The 18,660-nt window shown below is 42.6% G+C and overlaps 1 protein-coding gene across 7 annotated transcripts in view; it reads left to right on the top strand.

The window, feature by feature from the left end:
• ZNF462 (zinc finger protein 462) overlaps window positions 1-17,583 on the top strand; it is a 90,026-nt gene extending 72,443 nt beyond the window's left edge. For all 7 annotated transcript variants that reach the window (XM_038123573.1, XM_038123569.1, XM_038123568.1 and 4 more), the window contains 5 exons: window positions 1,654-1,790; window positions 7,257-7,480; window positions 9,869-10,001; window positions 14,479-14,593; window positions 15,526-17,583. In XM_038123573.1, coding sequence (XP_037979501.1) covers window positions 1,654-1,790; window positions 7,257-7,480; window positions 9,869-10,001; window positions 14,479-14,593; window positions 15,526-15,727 — 811 coding nt within the window. In that variant the 3' untranslated portion in view covers window positions 15,728-17,583. The remainder of the gene's footprint in view (window positions 1-1,653; window positions 1,791-7,256; window positions 7,481-9,868; window positions 10,002-14,478; window positions 14,594-15,525) is intronic.
• Window positions 17,584-18,660: the final 1,077 nt, after the last annotated feature.

An 18,660-nucleotide genomic window follows, 5' to 3' on the forward strand; every position in this document is an offset into this window, starting at 1 on the left:
ATGCAATTTCCACATGCAACCAGCATGAAACATGGGACAATGAAGTGTCCAGCAGTGACAGGGGAATTTATTTCACCTTACTGAAGAAACCCTTCTCATGTAATTTTATTCCCCCCCCAGTCTTTCTAGCTTAAATGATAGAAAGGTGCTATTCTCTGGCATATCTGATAGCATACAGAGACATTTCAGAAAATCCAATTATTTAAATTTAAAGGCTCCATGCCTTGTGTGTTTGTTTGTTTGTGTGTTTTTAGCTGCTCTTCTGTAAGAAAAGAGAAAAAGGCACCTGTGCAGTTCATAATTTCCTCCTGACGTGCTGGGCCCTTGAGCGTAATGCCCTGAGCTGACATTTGAGGTCTTAAACATGTTAAGAGTGACAGTAAACAGTAGGACTGGATCAAGGGAAGGAGTTCTGTTGAAGAAAATGTTGAGCACAAACCTGAGACAATCCACATGCAAGCACTGGGTCTACTCTTTGTTGCTTCATCTTTGCTCTCCTCATGTTAAAATTTCCTGCTGATGTTTAGTACCCTGATTGCTCTTAAATACTACCAGAAATTTACAGGTCCAATCTGTCTGTGTCTTTCAAGTACCGTTTTCTTTCACCTTGATGTTATGAAATAAATCTGGCAGCGTTTAAACACGTTCATGGCAGTGTATTTTCTGTCTTACAAAAGGGGAGGAAGAAGGAAAAAAAAACAAAAACAAAAATACTAATCCCCTCTTCAAGCCACCCTAGAAACTTAAGAGCATGAGAGCAGTGACTAAAGTTGATAGAAATATAACTGCAGAATTCAGTTTCGATTGGGTCCAAAGCCCCTTTTTACTCTAGTTTAACGTGTCAAGCCCCTTAGCTTTTGCAAGGTGTATCACTGCTTTAGGAAAAAGTAACCAAGTGCCCCAAGTTTTGAGACAGCTCTTGATTTCAGTAGTTGGGCTTGTGGTTAAATGGATGTACAGTTAATTTCTTCTGTAATGCGTATCTCTTGCAACTTCTAAGTATGCAGCCATTGTAATGCCAGCATGAAATTTTTGGTTCAAAATTGCTGTGAAGTATTCATTCATTCTTCCACAGTAATAAGTACTGTATTCTGAGTTCTTGGGTTTTCAGATCATTACAGCTGATGCTCTGGAAGTTAAACAACTCAGTGCCAAGCTCGCTGTGAAAACAAATGCCTTTGGTACCCACAATCTAAACAGTTTAGCTGGTTAGATCAAGATGGTTAAGGATGTCTTCTGCCTGAAATAAGTTTGTCCTCCCCTCTACAAGTCCAGAACAGTTGACAGATTTTGTTCAACTTGCTAAAAATTCAACCTTCGCCGGAGAAAGCGCACTGAACGTTTCAGCTTGAAGACAGATAATGAGCACGGACGATGGGAATTCTTTTGCTATCTTGACTGTAGCAATGTGACTGTATGGAGCAGCCCATGCAGCAGAGTATCTTGTCACAACGAGCGTTTGTTGCTTTGAGGTTAGGAGCCTGCAGATTCCTCTGCTCACGTGTCGCTCATGTGAGCAGCCCCGCTGCGGGGCCGTGCGGACAGGGCTGAGTGGCATCTGCACCTTTTTACACCACACATCCCTTATAGAGAGCTGTGGCACCTCTCTGCTCCCCTCCTGACTGCTGCCATTGTCTCCCTCCTCTCTCACAGATCTGCTTTTACTATGCACGTGGAGGCCGGGCATTCGGCAGTCCCCGAGGAAGGACCCAAAGACCTTCGCTGCCCTCTCTGTCTCTACCACACCAAATACAAACGCAACATGATCGACCACATAGTTCTGCACAGAGGTAAAAAAGTCCGTGTCCATGTCTGTGTCCAGTGAGGGGATTGCTGGACAGGGCCCTGGTCTGGTTTCATTCGATATTTCAGTCTGGTTTCATTAAATTTTTCCTCTCTCTGTACGTGAGGACAAATGTGTCAAAGGAGTCACTAGCCCTTGATTGTCTTTTTGTTTCATTTCTATAAGATGCATCTGATTCATTTCTTCTAAAATTCAAAGTTTGCTAGTGATGAAACAGGGCAGATTTGAGATAATTTTTTAGGTTTTCCTCGAGGGAGCTGGAAAACCATCAAACACGTGTTAAGAAAGTTTTGCCCTAATTTGCAACTTTGATCTAGGCCAGAGTTGTGCCCTGCCCATGTCCCTGTTATCTTAAAGGCCTTGCTATCATAAAGTCACCCAAAAGGTTTATCAGCTTACCATAGAGGCCTCAAAATATCCCTTGATAAATTCCTTGAGTGTTTTCTCCTCCGTGTTCTTAGGAACAAAATAATTATCTCGTTTTTCCCTTTACTGTAAGGCTCCTTTTCTGTCTACACCTCTCCATTTTTAAACTATTATTTTTTTAAGCCTGCTAGAGTGGGAGTAGGGATTTCTATATTCTATTAACTGTGGGCTTGGTAGCTCAGAAGAGACAGCAGTTTGGTCTCTCTGGGCTGGGATTCCTGCCCACAGCTATCACGCTTGATGCTTGTGGATGGTCTGTTGGCTGCCGAAATCCAAACCCATGTGTTGGGATGGCACTCTGCCTGTGTGCAGGTTGGGCAGAGATTCACAGTGGGGTACTGGTGGTGAGCAAACACAGGTTTTGTATGCCATCTTTTTCCTGGAGGAGATTCTGGTGTGACAAGTGCTGTCGTAATTCCTTGTAGTATACCACTTCTCAGTGCTGGTAGCTTGAAGTTCTTCTTGTACCAGCTCAGTGAGCTTGGCAGAATTCAGATTTGTTTCTGCTAGCAGGGCTGCTCTGAGGGAACATCTGGGGAAATGACCTGTCAGTGATTCAGAAAGCACATTACAAAGCTGACATATTTGGTTGCAAGGGTTTGGCTGATGCTTTGGGTTTTACTTCCTGCCCTTGAAGGTGTCAGATTTTGCCGGGTTTTCTCCATTTTTTGGCCATGCCAGGGCTCCAGCAGACAATGCCAGACCTTTAAAACAGAGGGAACTGGATGGGCTTAGGGTATTTTCCATCATGCTCAGGTTTGGTGTTGGGAATGTCCAGTTGCAGAAGTGGAAGAGCACTTCATGAGCTCAAGCAGCTCTACTGCTTGTGCAGAGCTGTTTCTGACCAGTTGAAAGGAGGTTGTCACCTCCTGGGTGAGTGAAACTGTGGATCTTTTCTTCTGTGGAACTTCCTTCAGTTGCACAAACCAACTTCAAAGAGTTTTTGCTGCTGGAACAAACCTTATGGCAAAAGGACATAATGGTCTACACACCACAGGGCTGTGGGGAGGAAAAAACAGAGTAAAAGAAGTGTTAAAGCAAATGGGATTATAGCTGTTAAAGAGTCTCAGAGGCCACAAAAGGGTTTTCTTTGACATCACGTATCCAGGGTTCATACTTAAGAGTGATTTCTTGTGCATACATCCAGCTAAAAAACAGCCCTCTACTGTTGTGTTTAATTGTGTGGCAGCTGAAGCAGATGGTTTTGACAAGATTTAATGTGCACTGAAAAAGAGACTGAGGGATAGTCAATGTAGTCTGAGATAGCCTTCCTGTTTTATGGCCATTGCATTGGCAAAGCAAGGGCATAACCCTGAGCTGCGGCCCAAGAAAATTAGTTTTGAGATAGATGGAGTGGTGCAGTATGTAAAATCAGGAGTGAAGGATTCGATCCGTTCACAGTTAATGTTCCTTTTGTGCAAAAGGCATGTTTACAGATGCATGACTCTTACATTACTTCCAAGTTGCTGCACCCCTAATCCTTGGTGAAACAGCATGTGCTTGAAATGGAGAATATATTTGCCTCCTAATGAGTGGCCACAGAGGCTGAATTTCACAGGGTGGAGCAGTATCAGCTAGAAGCCTGAATGCCTGGTAAGAAAAAAAATATAAGGCAAGGAATTTGCTTTCTATGAAGAAGAAGAGGTTCCAAGATCTCTCATGTATCACCTCCCCCTGACCAGTTCAGCCTCTCTCCTGTGGGTACAGATGGAGCATGGACTCTTTCCAGGTGTCCTGTCCCTCTGGCTGACACAGCCAGAGGCTGCTGCAGGTCAGTGAGGAGAGGTTTGGCTCTCTGGTTCTTCCTGGTCTTCATGACAGGCAAGAGCAGACAGGGAATTCCTGATCTAGCAGCATGTTAACCTTCAATTTATGCTGGACAATACAATCAATGTGCCACAGAATCACTTAGGTTGAAAAACAGCTCTGAGACCATCGAGTCCATCCTGTGGCCAATTCCCACCTTGTCTCCAGCCCTGAGCTCTGAGTGGCACCTCCAGGTGCTCCTTGGACACCTCCAGGGATGGGGACTCCAGACCTCCCTGGGCAGCCCCTTCCAATGCCTGACCACCTTTTCTCCTGATGTTATCCTCTCCAGTAGCATTCCCCTCATGCATTTTGAAGTATGTTGGTGGTTTTCCAGGGCTGAATCCAACTTACCAAGGTCACTGTTGGCTGTACTTGTAAATCCTTGGGCATTTTTTCTTCCTTATCCTTCCTTTAAAGGACCTAGTGATTTTCTTCTTCCATATAAGAGAATAACACCCATATGTTTTGAATAGTAACCTTTAAGGTAAATTTTCAAATTTACCCACCTCCCCAGAGGCTTCCTTGCTACAGATCCTGGTTCCTCGCACTTGTTCCTTGCACATGCTTTTTTCTGGCATTTTCCATTGTACGTACAACTTCACAGATACATGCAGAACCCTTGTGCAATGCTTGCTTTTGACTACTGGAGTCCAAATACTACTTGTTCTATTAGTGTAGTTTGGATTTCCAGGCAGAATATGTGTAGGACTGCCTTTTTTTTGTTGGTTTTTTTTTTGTTTGTTTGTTTTTTTGGGGTTTTTTTTGTTTTTTTTCGTTTACCTTTGAGGGAAGGCATTGAGTTATTTATGCTTTGAGTTGCTGAACAAAGATTTCTCCTTACAGCTAAGGACTAATAGAGTCCTGAGCTCTCTTGTGCCTTGAGCCAAAAAATGTATGTCTGCTTTGAGTTACAGTACTGAGAATAGTTAGTCATTAATGTCCTTTCAGTTAATTCCCTGATACAATTAGCCTGAATATTCCAGCCTAGTGGAAGGATTGGATTTCTCTAAACCAAGATGATGCTTTTGTTAGGTGTTTGTTTTGTTGTTAATTTTTTAATTACCGCTCTTGCAAAGTTGTTCCACAAGTTGGGACATCTTTTTATGAGGTGTCTACATTAGTCTTTGATTAGAGACAGATGGAACTTTGAAGAAGTCTAACAGGAGTAAAGAAGCTACCTCTTCAACTTTTTTTGTGGGGCTTTATGGTTTGCTGCAATTGTGTTGGTTGTCCAGACATGATAAGTGCATTCTAAATGAGTAATTAAATAAACAGGGCTTTGCAGGGGCAAGCTGGAGGTGAGAGCATCACCTTAAGAATTGTAACATTCCGGGTCCAGGTAGCTCTGCAAGTTCCAAAATCATAGCTTGGAGGAAGCTCACTGACTTGAGTACATCATGTAAAAGTTATAAATCATCCCCTGAAATTGAAATCTTTCAATCTAGAGTTGATATTTGTGTCCATTTTGCTCTTCTCTTACTGTGTTGCCTTTGATTTGGGGGCTCTGTGTATGTGGTTGTGAGGTAATGGGTTTTGTTCATGTGAATAAGAGAATGCTGCTTTACTTCAGGCTGGCAGATTTAAAGTTTTATACCATCACATGTTTTAGCATTTTTAATCTGTGCCAGCTGTTAGAGGAAAAGTGAATGTTAAAATATTTTAAATTGGTATGTCTGTTTTTGAAAACTTCCCTTGGCTTTTTCACTTCTGAAACCGGCTGTGTCACTCACTTCTGAGAGTCCAAAAGCACGCAGCTGCAACAACCTTGTAAAAAGTTTTTCTAAGTGATCTCAGCAGCACAGCCTTGAATTCTGCTGTGTCTTAAACCCTATTCTCCCCTCCCCTGTTTCCACCCTGAGTGGCCACTATTTGGTTTCTTTATAGTCAGAGAAGCTGCTCTTGGTGTAGAAAAGAATCATAAGTCTTTGGGTGTTTGGGTTTTTTTGGGTTTTTTGGGTTTTTGGGGGTTTTTTGTTTGGTTTTTTTTTTTTTTTTTTTTTTGGTTTGGTTTGGTTTTTTTTTTGTTTTGTTTTGGTTTGAGGTTTTGGGGGTTTGTTTGTTCGTTTGTTTGTTTGTTTTGTTTCTCCAAGGCATAGCCCTGGGGAAAACTTCAAAAAGAGGAAGTTACCAGATAGATAAGTTTTGTGCTCAGGGAGAAGCTAGGCAGGATGGAATATTTTGTTGAGCTGTAGAAAAAAAGGTCTTGCTGTAAAGGGAGTGTGTGTTTCTGTAGTTGTCTTTGGATGTAATTTTACCCTCCTCACTAGAAGAAAGGGCCCGTTGGCTCAGATCCATGTGTGCACTGCCACGTCTCACATTCCTTCAGCCTTCATGTCTACCATAAGAGATTCAGGCCTCTTTTTTTTTCTCCTGTCCTTGGGGGTGAGCCTGGATGAGGAGGATCAAAAAACCCTCCTTTAGTATGCAGTGCATAAGGAGGAGCAGTGCTAAGTTTCAAGTGTTCTAGCTCAGAATTCCCAGTTTGGGTAACAAAAGCCTTAATGAGGATCTGCTGGTGACCCTCAGCTGAACGGTCAGATTTGGGGTTTCTCTGGTGTGCACAGCGTGGAGGGAACCACAGTGGATGAGTGTTGAGGCACATCAGATTCTGGCTGTGTCAAATGACCGAAATTAATTGCTGCTCTGTTAAACATCACTGCTTTGTTAGAGGGAGTGCAGAGTTTAAAAACTCAGCAAGAGCGTTTTCAGTACATCATGCATGCAGAGTTTGGGCTTTCTGAAAGCTCTGGGTACGTCAGGAAGTTTCTGCTGCTGGCTGAGCTTGCACAGCCTTTTTCCAGGGAGAAGTGCTGCCTTTCTCACCTTCTCAGTCCCCAGAGGGCAGGTTAGGGTGTGGTGGTGAGGACACCAGCTCCAATTTATGCAGAGCCAGCAGTGTGTGATGCTTTGGGAAGCACACCCTGCAGCTCCCCTGTTTATTACTTTTATAGAAGCAGTTCCCAGCTGCTGTCAAGTACTGAACAAAAACAAACTTTTGGTCTTGGCTGATTTATGGCTGGTTTTGTGTTCCTAGGCTCTGCTCCTCTGACTCGTAGATGGAGTCTCACTTGGCCCAAAACCTTCCATTCCCATCCTCTTCACCCTATCACCAGTCACTGAGGACACCTGCATTTGTGGCTTTTGGAGATTAACCCTGCCCTGGCAGGCAGGATTGTTTTCCGGGTGTTGTTGAGTGAGTGTTGTGCTGTCCCCACAGAGGAGAGGGTCGTTCCCATTGAAGTCTGCCGTTCCAAGCTGTCCAAGTACCTGCAGGGAGTTGTTTTCCGCTGTGACAAGTGTACCTTCACCTGCTCCAGTGACGAGAGCTTGCAGCAGCACATAGAGAAGCACAATGAACTGAAACCTTACAAATGCCAACTCTGCTACTATGAGACCAAACACACAGAGGAGCTGGATGCTCACCTTCGAGATGAGCACAAGGTAGGACCCGATTAGCTTTAATTTGTGGCAATCTAGTCTTTGCAAATACTGGATTGGTTTATTTGCACGTCTGACTTGTCAGCTTGACACTGGGGTTGTTTTTTCCTCGCCTTCCCCAAATCTGACAACTAATCCCATGTTGCACTTCTCTTTCTCATTTTTCTCTTATCTTTTTTTTTTTTTTCCCCTTCAGAAACTGAAAAATAATCGTTTCTGAAGCTGTTCGGATTGATCAGAATTGGCAAACTGCTGCATGCAGAGTGTGATAATCTGGAGAAGGCTCTTGTGTATGCTGGGTTTATCTGAAGGGGGGTGGGGAAAGAGTTGTGAAACAATACCGAGGCAGTGTGATTCAGCCCCTGTGAAAGGCAGGAGATTCCAAACACAGGATTGCTCTGGTAACTTCAGCAGCATGACATGCCACGCATATTTTAATAACAAAGAGGTCTATACATCCCCTTTTACCTTTAACAAGGGAAAGATAAACAGCAAGTCTAACCAGGTCCTCAGTTAAGACTATTTTGGAGTTTCTGTGGATTACCTGAAAGCATATCGGGTCCAGTCTTTGAGAAGTCATTAAAGGCTTTCCACAGGCTGCTAGCTTTGAATTTCTGTAGCTGAGAAATGTTTAAGTTCTAGAACTGAGATGTGTTTTGGAATATTTCCTAGAGTGCTTCCTTGGCAGGTTTCCAGGGGAGGCAGCAATATGCCTTCCCCTCTTGGAGCTTAGCTGCCCACTAAAGGTCCTCACTAAAAGCTTCATTGACTGAATGACTTTTCCTCAAAGCCAAATATATATGGAAGGTATTAGCAGCAGAAGTCCTAGGGAAAAAAAAAAAAAAAAACCCAACACAGTTTTCCTGCTCAAAAAATATTTGGCCATCTTATAAAGCCAAACTTTGTTAATTTATGTTGGCATGCTAGGCTCCTCTGCCATCTTTATTACTTCTGGAGAGTCTTCTGCAATTCAAATGGTACAGAAGGAGCTCCACACCTCCTGGTGCCTGCTGTATCCAGGAGGAAGTGTTGCTTGGGTTTTTTTGGCACAGTCCATCAGTTTGGGATGATTATTCCCTCAACTTAGCTCTCCCTTCTGATCTGGTCCTGCAGAGGTGGTGCTGGTAGTTTTAGGTGTCGCTTCCCCTTTTTTGAGGGGTAAATTATACCTCTCCCATTTGTGTCTTAAGCTCTGGGCTCAGATACTACCCAGGTTGTATAGTGCACCTTAAAAAGAGTTCCTTCACGTGAGCCGAGTTGAATCAAGTGCCCTGCATGTGGTCTTAGTTTGTTTAAACCTCTGTGGGTGATGTGTTGAGTTAGAGAACCTGATCACAGCTGTCTGTAACCCAGTACTAGGAATCTTCACACCTTGATATTCAGGATACTTAGCTATTTGGATGTATCTTGCAGCCTGCTGCACATCCTCCTTGGGATCATTCACATTTCCTTTCCCGCAGCGGGGTAAAGAGCAGTCAGTGGGTGTTGATATTTCATTCAGCCTCTTGCAGGACGCATTGTGCTGCACTCACTGCTCCGTCTCCATCCCCTCCGCCTGCGTGGCTCAGTGCCTGTGCTGCTGGAGGGCTGTCTCTCTGCATGAAAGATGAATCCAAAACCCTTCCCAGCAGTGATCAATGAGCTCAGAGGGCGCTTGTCATGCAGCAAGTATTAGCCTTAGTGTCCTGGTCACGCTCCACGCTCTCCGCCTCCGCTGTAAATCTGGGCTGCTGCTCCACTGTTCCTCTTGGATGTGGAGCAGTTCCTGACTCCTGTGCCCTGAGCTGCTCCTTTCATAGTGCTGCTGTGAGCTGTTAAGTAGCTGGTGCATTTCACCCCAGGGTTAGCTGAATTTGACTGCTGGGTGAAGTGTTCCCATTATATGCTGCGTATCAGTTTGCAAAGCACTTTGCAGCCCGGGCGTAATGAAAATTAATCTGTTATTAATGAGTGAGAGTGTATGTGCCACACAGCAGCCATGTGCTTAGTGAAAAAAAGAACCATCCTTTCATGAATAAAGCTGAATGAACCCGTCACAGAGAGTTTCCCTTCAGTGTGGATGTGTGGTAGCAGTGTTTGATCACAGCAGTTGAATAATGCCATAAAAATGAGGATACGACTCGGTGTTTTACATTTCTTGGATGAAGAAATGAAGGGGGTTTACCCAATCTCATTAATTACCAAAAAACAGAAATGAGAAATGCAGAATAAACAGCAATGGAAGAATCACTGCCCCTGGAAATAAATGAGTGTTAATTTGATTATGGGGACTGCATGTCACCTCAAGCTGAGCAGGCTTTGGGGTGTACTTGGTTTTGCTCTGCATTTCTGGCCATTTTTCTGGCTGGTTGGTGATTGTGCTGAGTGCTAACAGAAGTGTTTCTTTCAAAGGTGAGTCGTAATTTTGAGCTGGTTGGACGGGTTAACTTGGACCAGTTGGAGCAAATGAAAGGGAAAACAGAGAGCTCTAGCAGTGATGAAGAAGAAAAAGAAGAAGAGTTAAGCCCCAAGGCTCAAGAGAGAGGTCAGTGCAGCTCTTTGATGTGTTGGGGGGGTTTCTGTTGGATTTTTTTTGGGCACTGTAACCTGTCTCACCAGCCCAACCATGCCAGGTCAGCTGTTGAGTGGACAGCACACACTCTGCAGAAATACTAACAGAATGTGGCTTTCCTGAAGACACAGCTCCTGTGGGAATCTTGTGTTTCTAATCCTCCTTGCAAGTTTTTTGTCTGTTCAGAGAGAATACATATTATGAGAAAGCACAGATAGCATCTGTGACTAATCTGCCTGTTCAGATACCATCTATAAGGGCTTGGAAAACTGTGTAAGTGTATTTTACTGGCCTGTCAGATTTTCTGTTTTGGTAACCAGTTTCCAGCTTTCACTTGGCATTGCCCAAGTGGGGGATGAAGGCTGCTTTATGGGCTGTTATTTATCTCTCTGCCCAGCATTCTTTGACAGTCAGTCCTGTTTGCATTTGCTGCAGCTGGCAGCTCCAGAGCCAGAGTACATCCATGCCCACCTGTCTGTACCTTTTTATATTTAAATATGTGCCTAAATTTCTATCGAAGAGTAATCCCACTGACTTCAGCAAAGCTAGGCCATATAATTTTGGTTTGGTTGAATTCAGATCAGCAGAGAAAAAGTAAGTTCTCTGATAATTAAATGAAGGGTTTCCTTTCCAACAACCTTCTCCCATGAAAGGCAAGTTATTCCAACATCTGGTGTAACTGTGTTTTGTTCTGGTGCAACAATGCATCATATAATGCAACAGCTCTTTAACACCTTTAGTCCTGTCATGGTTTGAAGGACAGGCCACCCAATTCTTGATGCTGACAGCTCCACATAGCCAAGTTCTGTGTACCTTAGCTAAAGGTCCACCACCATGTTTGGTGAACATTTTCCTCCTGATTTTTTAGCTTTCAAACTCACTCAAGAGCTTTTCACAAAAAAAAAAATAAATAAAAGGTGTCTCTGTGCATGTTGTCAGGCATTGAAAAATTCCCATTTCTGGATTCACAGGTAGTTTACAGAACTAGGGGTGTTCAGATCATGCTGCTTACCTTTTAATAGCAAGACCCCAGCTCTTGGATTTTATTTTGTGTCCCTGCAGCATGAATTCAGTTTGTGCTTATCAGCAGGACTTCAGGAGCAGTTAGTGGTGGCTTTTAACTTAAATGAGAATGCAAGCCCAATTGGATAGGAAACCATTTATGTTTTAATGAAAAATTCCTTGTACGAGGTCTTAGAGGTAGAGCAGCAGAAAAATCAGAGGAGGGATGTCAGTTCCACGTGTGCATCTCAGAGTTCATCATTCCTCAGGGACAGCCCCGACCCTTTTTGGCTTCCTCTGTGGCTGGAACAGTGACTGTGCCATGATTTGACTAAAGCTCCAGTTCACATCAGCTGCAGATGCAGCAGGCTGATTAATGTCGTGTGTAGACCCACAGCTAGCAGGGGGTGAGGAGTCAAGCTGTCCTTGTGAGGATTACCTTAGCATTACACACAGGCACAGGTGCTGAGGTGACCTTGGAGGCTGTGGTGCCCGGACCAAGGAGAAGAAAGTGCTCTCTGCCAAGCCTCACAAATCCCTGTGAATGTGCCACGGGCAGGGGGGCAGCCCAAGGTGAAGTTCATTGTTTAAATTGGCTTTAGGTTACACCCTGGGAAAAATATACTTATAAAAAAACAACACCTTCCATGCTGGAGTATTACATGTGCAAGGGTTAATAGATGTGCTGTCCTTATGTTTCAGAGTTAAGCAAGGCAGCGTTTTGATGATGCTGTACTTTTTTTTTTTTTTTTTTTCACCTCTGTCTCTGTTTTCTTTAATCTGTGACTGGCTAAAATGATTTCTGCATGCTTATTTGAATGACCAGCCTAAAAAAATCAGGCATATTTTCAGGTTTGCTTTGCAGCATTTCTTTCTTCTCTGGCCTGTAGGGTTGATGTTTCACCATTGTTTTTTTTTTTCAGGTTTCTTTTGTCCTTTTCACTCTCTTAACCATTTGTAATAGATTATAGTAAAATAGGTAGAAAATGCAGAAACCACTTACTACAACAAGGATATCAGAAAAGATCCACTTGTATTGATTGCGTTTTTCTAGGCAAGTTGTGTGAATTACCACTCTTAAGGTGCAAGATTTCTGAAAAATGCTCCAGTGAGACAGGAACTGAAGGATGCATGCTGGCATCTCCCTAGACATTTTCAGAAGATCCTTCTGATACAGAAATGGTTTGCCCTGGCAGCAGAAAGCCAGACCTGTGGTTCCAAACAGAGCCTGTCACAGTGGCTAATGCTGTCACAGCTTTCGAACCACATCAAACTGTGCAATCCTGGGGGCTGCTGGGGTGCATCTGGCAATTCTAGCTTTTTGTGGTGTTAGCAGGAGGTGGGATTTGCTGACAGTGCCTCTGTGTGCTCTAGTTGTCTGTCTGAGGTCTTTGGCTTTGGGAAAATCGGGATTTCTTCCCTGGATGCACCACTTTTGACTTGAGCTGCTCTGTGCAGTACTGAAGGTGCAAATAAGAACGTGTGGCTTCTTCAAGTGGGCTGCTGGACCAAGCAAAGGCCATTGTCCATGTGGACAGGCAGAGCTGGGCAGCAGAGCTGAGCTGCACTCTTGGATGGGAAAGGAAGGGGTGGTAAAGGATGTAGTAAAAAAGGAGATGTGTGGGGGAAAATGAAGTGTCTGGCATAGACCATGCCAAGATCAGCTTTCCCAGGTAGAACTGTGTCTCAGAGAGGCTGTTACTGATCTTTATGTCTTGATCTTAGCAGATCAAGAGGTGTTTTTCCATAATGGGCAAAAATTAAATGTCCATGACTGTTTGCATGTGTGACAGAGCAAAACCACAGAGAGGTCAGGTGTGCAATCTGTTACCTCCCCTCTGCAGGACCCAGAGAAGAGCCATTTCTGATAGTCCTCCAGGGAAGCATCCCAAATTCACATCCCTAGAGGCAAAAGTTACCGGGGAGTAGGATGAGCAAGATAGCGTTGTCTGAAGAGGTGGTGGACTTACTAGAGTAACACTTGCTAAACCTAATGGGATTTGCAGGTATAAATTATAGACTGGCTGGGGTTGGAAGAACTCTTTAAAGAGCATGCTGAGAGTCTCAGTCTCTGCCATGGTCAGGGTCACCTTCCACTATCCCAGGTGGCTCCAAGCCCCATCCATAGCTATACTCTTACACAGAGCATCAGCAGCATTTGCTTCCAAAACTATTACCCACCAAAAATATTTATCCCTGTGTCATGACTAGTCTGTGTGTTGGAATGAGTGTGTACATTTGTGCCATGCTTAAGGTGTTAAAAATCCAGATGTAAACTGAGCTGATGGCATTTGCTTGCATTCTGGTCTTCCCCAACACAGCAGCTTTATGGTATTTAACCACATAATAAATAAACCCCCAACAATAAGAAATACAAAGTGGATTTTTTTTTTCCCTTTCACGGGAAGAGGCCAAAAAATTGTGTCAAGAACCATTCCATATAAAACTGAAGTAAAGGTTAACTAGTGAGAAGTGTGTCACAAAAATGCATTTGCAGGACTTAGGTGTGGGTAATAGGGGATATGTGAGCAATTTTGAGTTCACAGGCTGATCCTGAACAGAGTAAGTCTAAGAGTGAAGAAATCAAGTGAGCAGAGATCAGAACCAAAATTAAGCAAAATCCCTTTTCTTTTATTATGTAGTTGAGGAGGAGTCAGAAAGACATTCTGTTGATTTCTTGCTTAAGATAATCCCTGCTAAGGAATTAATGCTCTGAGCAGATGGTGCTGTCTCATTTCCAGCAAAAGAATCAAGTGAGATAGTTCATGCAATTATTTTCAATGGCTTGTGCGGTGATCTTCTTAATTTGTGAGAAAATGTTTCATCTTTTGTCAGAGCAGGCTGTGTTCACATGGAGCTTGGCTTTCTGGAATGTCATTCCCTAAGCTGCCAGTGACTTCACTCACATTACAAGGTGCTTGACACTTCTGCAAATGAGGCCCCAAGCACTTCGTATTAAAGATTAGGATGAGCATGAAACACCTATGCAGTTAAGATGCAGGAGTTAATCCATGAGGCTTTATGATCTATTACAAGAATCACATGTTAAATTTACCAAATCCGTGTGTTTCCTAAAATTTGTACTACCAGTTCCAGAATTATAGATGGACTTGAATGAGGATTTTTGATTTTGCTTTCCTAAGCTCTGCAGTTTTGGTTCAGAATTTGAATTCCACGGTCTCTTCATTTGTTGAAATAGAGGAGCAGGGTCTAGTAACTTGTTACTCTTACTTGCAGAGATGATTTAAGACCTAGGATGGGATTTATGACTTAAGAGTGTCACTTTTCTTTTCATCAGCTGCATTTTCCCAGTTATTTGACAAGAAAGTCCTTTCGCTTCTCTGGAGTGAGAGGTGCAGCAGAGAGGTCTGGTGTAGGATCACCGTGGTGACAATTCCCTTCTTGCCCTGGCATTTCTGAGCTCATGGGCATTGCTGTCTTTTTCCAGATCCCATGATGTTTCCTGACAGCAGTGCTCCGGAGAAACGCTTTCCGTGCGAGTTCTGCGGCCGATCCTTCACCGAGGGCTCCGAGTGGGAGCGGCACGTGCTGAGGCATGGCATGTGAGTTGGTTTGTGTTCCCTTGCCAAGCAGCCAAAGGTGTCAGTAGACCTCTATGTATTCCCCCCACCTCATCCCTGCCCTCCCAAAAAGCTGCAGTAAATGCCAACACAGTTCTGTGAAGACCAAATTTGTCTTTGGATAGTCACCTAATGTCTGTGCATTCTTTTTGACTCTGCTGCCCAGAGTGGCTGTAAACTGTAAGGTTTAACTGCGGTTCTAAAACTTAAGATTGTCCCTAGGCGAATGCCTCTTAGCCAGGATTAACTTCCCCTAAGTGTGCTGTTGATTTTTTTAAAAAAAATATTTCCTCTCTAGGGCAGCTTGCACACTGTGGGATGATAGGCACCACAGATAGGAATCTCTGAAGCAGTCTGTTTCCTTCTTTTGATGTAGATCTCATTGGTAGCAGAGACCTCTTTTCCAGCCAGAGTTTGTTCAAAGAGTAGATTTCATTCAAGGCTGCTGACATGTGGGAAGCATCTGAATACAATATTGTGGGTTAACTGTGATGGAATGAGAAACAATAACTTCTCTTACCCTAAGAGAATGTAAGTCTGAGCATAAGTACTGGAAATGCTGCAGCCTATGAAAAGTTTTATTGGATTTCATTAACTCTTTGGGAAAAGCACTCCTTTCCTGTGCCTTTGGTGCCTGCTAAGTCTTGTTTACAAGGAACCTGGGAGATGGGAATAAACTTGAAGTGTCACAGTCTGAGTTCTTCCTTCTGATCCCAAATCCGTCCCAGCTCAGAACAAACAAAGACTCAGTTTCAAGGCTAGATTGTCCCACCAGCAACTTCATTCCTCTGCCTTTCCTTTGGAGCCAGTGGCGTGGCGTGGCTGCCTTTTTGGCGAGTGGTCTGCTGCTGCCCCTCATGTGACAGGCACGGGCTGGCTTTGCCGTGTGCCCTGACTGTTCCTGTTTCCTGCAGGGCGCTGAACGAGAGCCAGCACAGGAGCGGCGAGGACAGCCAGCCCAAGGAGGACGTGGAGGACACGGCCAGCACGCTGCCAGAAGAGAAGGAAGGCATCGAGACCATGGTGCTGGACTACTCCCACGGTGGGGAGACAGCTGTCAGCATGGTGGCTGCTGACCAACCTCTCCTAGACACCCCGGAGGCCAAAAACGAATGAGAATAAGCGTTTGGTGTGGTTCTAATCGACAGTACTTGAACAGTGATGAGCTGGGCGGGGCGGGCAGGGCGGGCAGAAGGAAGAAATAAAGCTGCTTTTAGGACTGAATGATCTATTTTCAAAGCACTGGTACCTGTGTGAGTGTGTGTATATTAAAGTTATTTAAGTGATGGAATAAGTGGCTCCATTACATCACTGCATCTTTGTTTTCCTCCTGGATCCTCCTGGATCCCCGACGATGGGAAGTTATGCTCATCTTTGGACTAATGAAGCAACTCCCCGTGTTTTTCCTACATTACACATCGTGCTTTGCAGTGGAGACTTCGATTGTTTTATGAGTGGAAGCGTCGTGAGCGTGGAAGAAGTGGTAGGGGGACAACTTTTGGACGCACAAGTTTGTGTGCGTTTTTCTAGTTTTAATACATAACGCTTTTCCAGACTGAAAGCAACTGCTTTAGAAAAGACAAAAAAAAAAAAAAAAAAAAAAAAGGAAAAGAAAAAGAAAAAAAAACCACAGGGAAAAAAAAAAAAAGGAAAACAGAAAAAAAAAAAAAAAACAAAACAGAAACTGCTTTGCTTAAAACAGTCACCTGTTTCCTAGTACCTCAGAATTAACCAAGGGAGATCTCTGCATTTGTCAGTACTACCTGTTGTTGTTGTGGTTAAATGTAGAGAGACTGCTGGGCAAGGTGGTGAATGGAGGAAGAAAAAAAAAAAAAGTTTTAAAGAAAGGAAAAACAAATTGTGCTTAAAATCCCAGTGTGGGTTTTATTTCTTAAAATACTGTGATTTTTTTAATTATTTTAGTAAAAAAAAAAAACAAAAAAAAGAGAGAGATACTTTAATTCCTAGATAACTGTTTGTGAATTGTCATCCTTTATTCCAGGTAAGCTGTTTGTTAGTATTCAGTTATAATTTTAGTATTTGGTAGATTTCATGTGACTGATTGTGCAGTTTTGTTTGCCACACGTTTTGTTTTCTATCAGCCTGAGGTGTTACAAATACAGCACAATTAAGTTTCTCATGTAAAAATGAGTATTTCTTTTTGAGTGGGGGACAGGGAAAGGAGACTAGATCTTGTGAATAGAACCTTTTTTTTGTTGTCGCTGTCGTCGTCGTCGTTGTCCTCGTTAATTTTAAACATATGGAGATAACAAAGAAGTTTTAACTTTAAAAAAAAAAAAACTAAAGAACCAAACTTACAGCACAGCTATGCAGCTCATGGGCCAAACACATGGGTCCTCATAACCGTTCTGTTGCTTGTCATATTAACATCTATCAGTCTCACAACTGTAATTTTTTGTTGAGATTGGCTGCCTTTTTTTTTCCTTTTTTTTTTTTTTTTTTTAAATTCAGTCTGTGGTTTGTGCGTGGGTTTTTGGTTGTTCCTTTTTTTTTTTTGTTTGTATTTCTGTTTTGGTTTTTTTTTGTTGTTTTGGTGTGGTGGGAGGGAGGGGTGTCTGTTAACACATCTTTTTGCAAGCGGAGGTGAGTTGGTTACACACGACATTGAGCCTGGAGAACTACTTTTAACTCGATTCAGTGGATGGAGTTGCTGAGTTTTTTTCCCCTCCTCCTTAGCTTTTTAGCATGAGGGGAGCAGTGTAGAATGGATAGGAAACCTGCATACCTTAAGTGGCTGATCCTGCAACTACCCCTTGGGTAGATAAGCCTATTTAAACTCAATTTGGGGATTTTGCCTGAGCGGCCAACACAGGATCTGGTGCCCATGGTATGTTCCGATTGTGAACAAAAAAAGAAGAGAAAAAAAAAAAAAACTAAAATTATTAAAAAAAAAAAAAAAAGAAAAAAAAGAGAAAAACGAGAAAAGAAAAAAAAAACTGAAAAAAAAGTTTCTTTCCAAAAAGTAGAAAGTACTTGACTGAAACCTAGTTTTAGAAATGCATGTGTCTTCGTTTGTTTTTTTTGTTTTTTGGGGGGGATCTGGGGGAGGGGGAGGGGGGAAATAGGAAGCTTTCCAGGAAATTGTGTCCTGGGGAGCTTCACTTAAAAGCGATGGCAAAAATGTTGCATTTGTGGAATAAGTGCTACTTGAGAAGCATGGTGTTTTGCTTTTGGGGATTCATCAATTGTGTGTTAGGGGGATTCTTTCTATTTTTCTGTTGTTTTTTTTGGTTTTTTATGTTTTTGTTTTTTTGGTTTGGTTTCTTTTTTTTTTTTTAATAGGGAGGGAACATCATAAAAAAGACACATTGGAGGGACAAGTATAAGTACACATTTTGTGTCTGTATTTGTTTTTTAATTGGCCTCATTTCAAATATATTTAAACAGTTCCATACCTGGATTGGGTGTTTGTAATGGTTACCAAAAAGGAAAAAGAAAAAAAAAAAAAAAAAAAAAAAGAAACAATGATTGTGACATGCTTTTATCACTACTTAATTTTTCAAATAACATGTAAATATTGTAATCCATTGGATTTTGTTTTGCTAACCTGTAATAAAAAAAATATGGGACCATTATCCTTTTAACAAGCTTAGAATGTCATATTTTTTTCCTTTTTTTCTTTTCCCAAAAATGTATACCTGATATATTGTGGACACACATTTTAGGTGCATTATTATGATTCTGTTGACTGTAATGACATAGAATTGAAAATAACATTTTTTTCATTGTTTAATTTATACAGAGGACTTTTTCAGAGTTTGACAGAAGGAAATAATAGCAAAATGCTAACCCATTGGCTTCAGCACTCGGTATTTCCTGATTTTAAAATTACTGCTTACTGATGGGGGATAGGAAGGGGATACTGAACTGTTGCACTGACGGGTTTGTTTTTTTTAAAAAAAAAAAAACAATGAAAATTAATAAAAACTTTTTAAGAGTGTTTGCGCCTCTTGCGTGTTTTTTATACTTGTATTACTCGGGAGGTGGGTCCCTACAAGTTACTGGTCCTGCACTTGGCAGCTCTGGGC

The sequence above is a fragment of the Motacilla alba genome, chromosome Z (assembly GCF_015832195.1).
Source record: "Motacilla alba alba isolate MOTALB_02 chromosome Z, Motacilla_alba_V1.0_pri, whole genome shotgun sequence".
Taxonomy (NCBI): domain Eukaryota; kingdom Metazoa; phylum Chordata; class Aves; order Passeriformes; family Motacillidae; genus Motacilla; species Motacilla alba.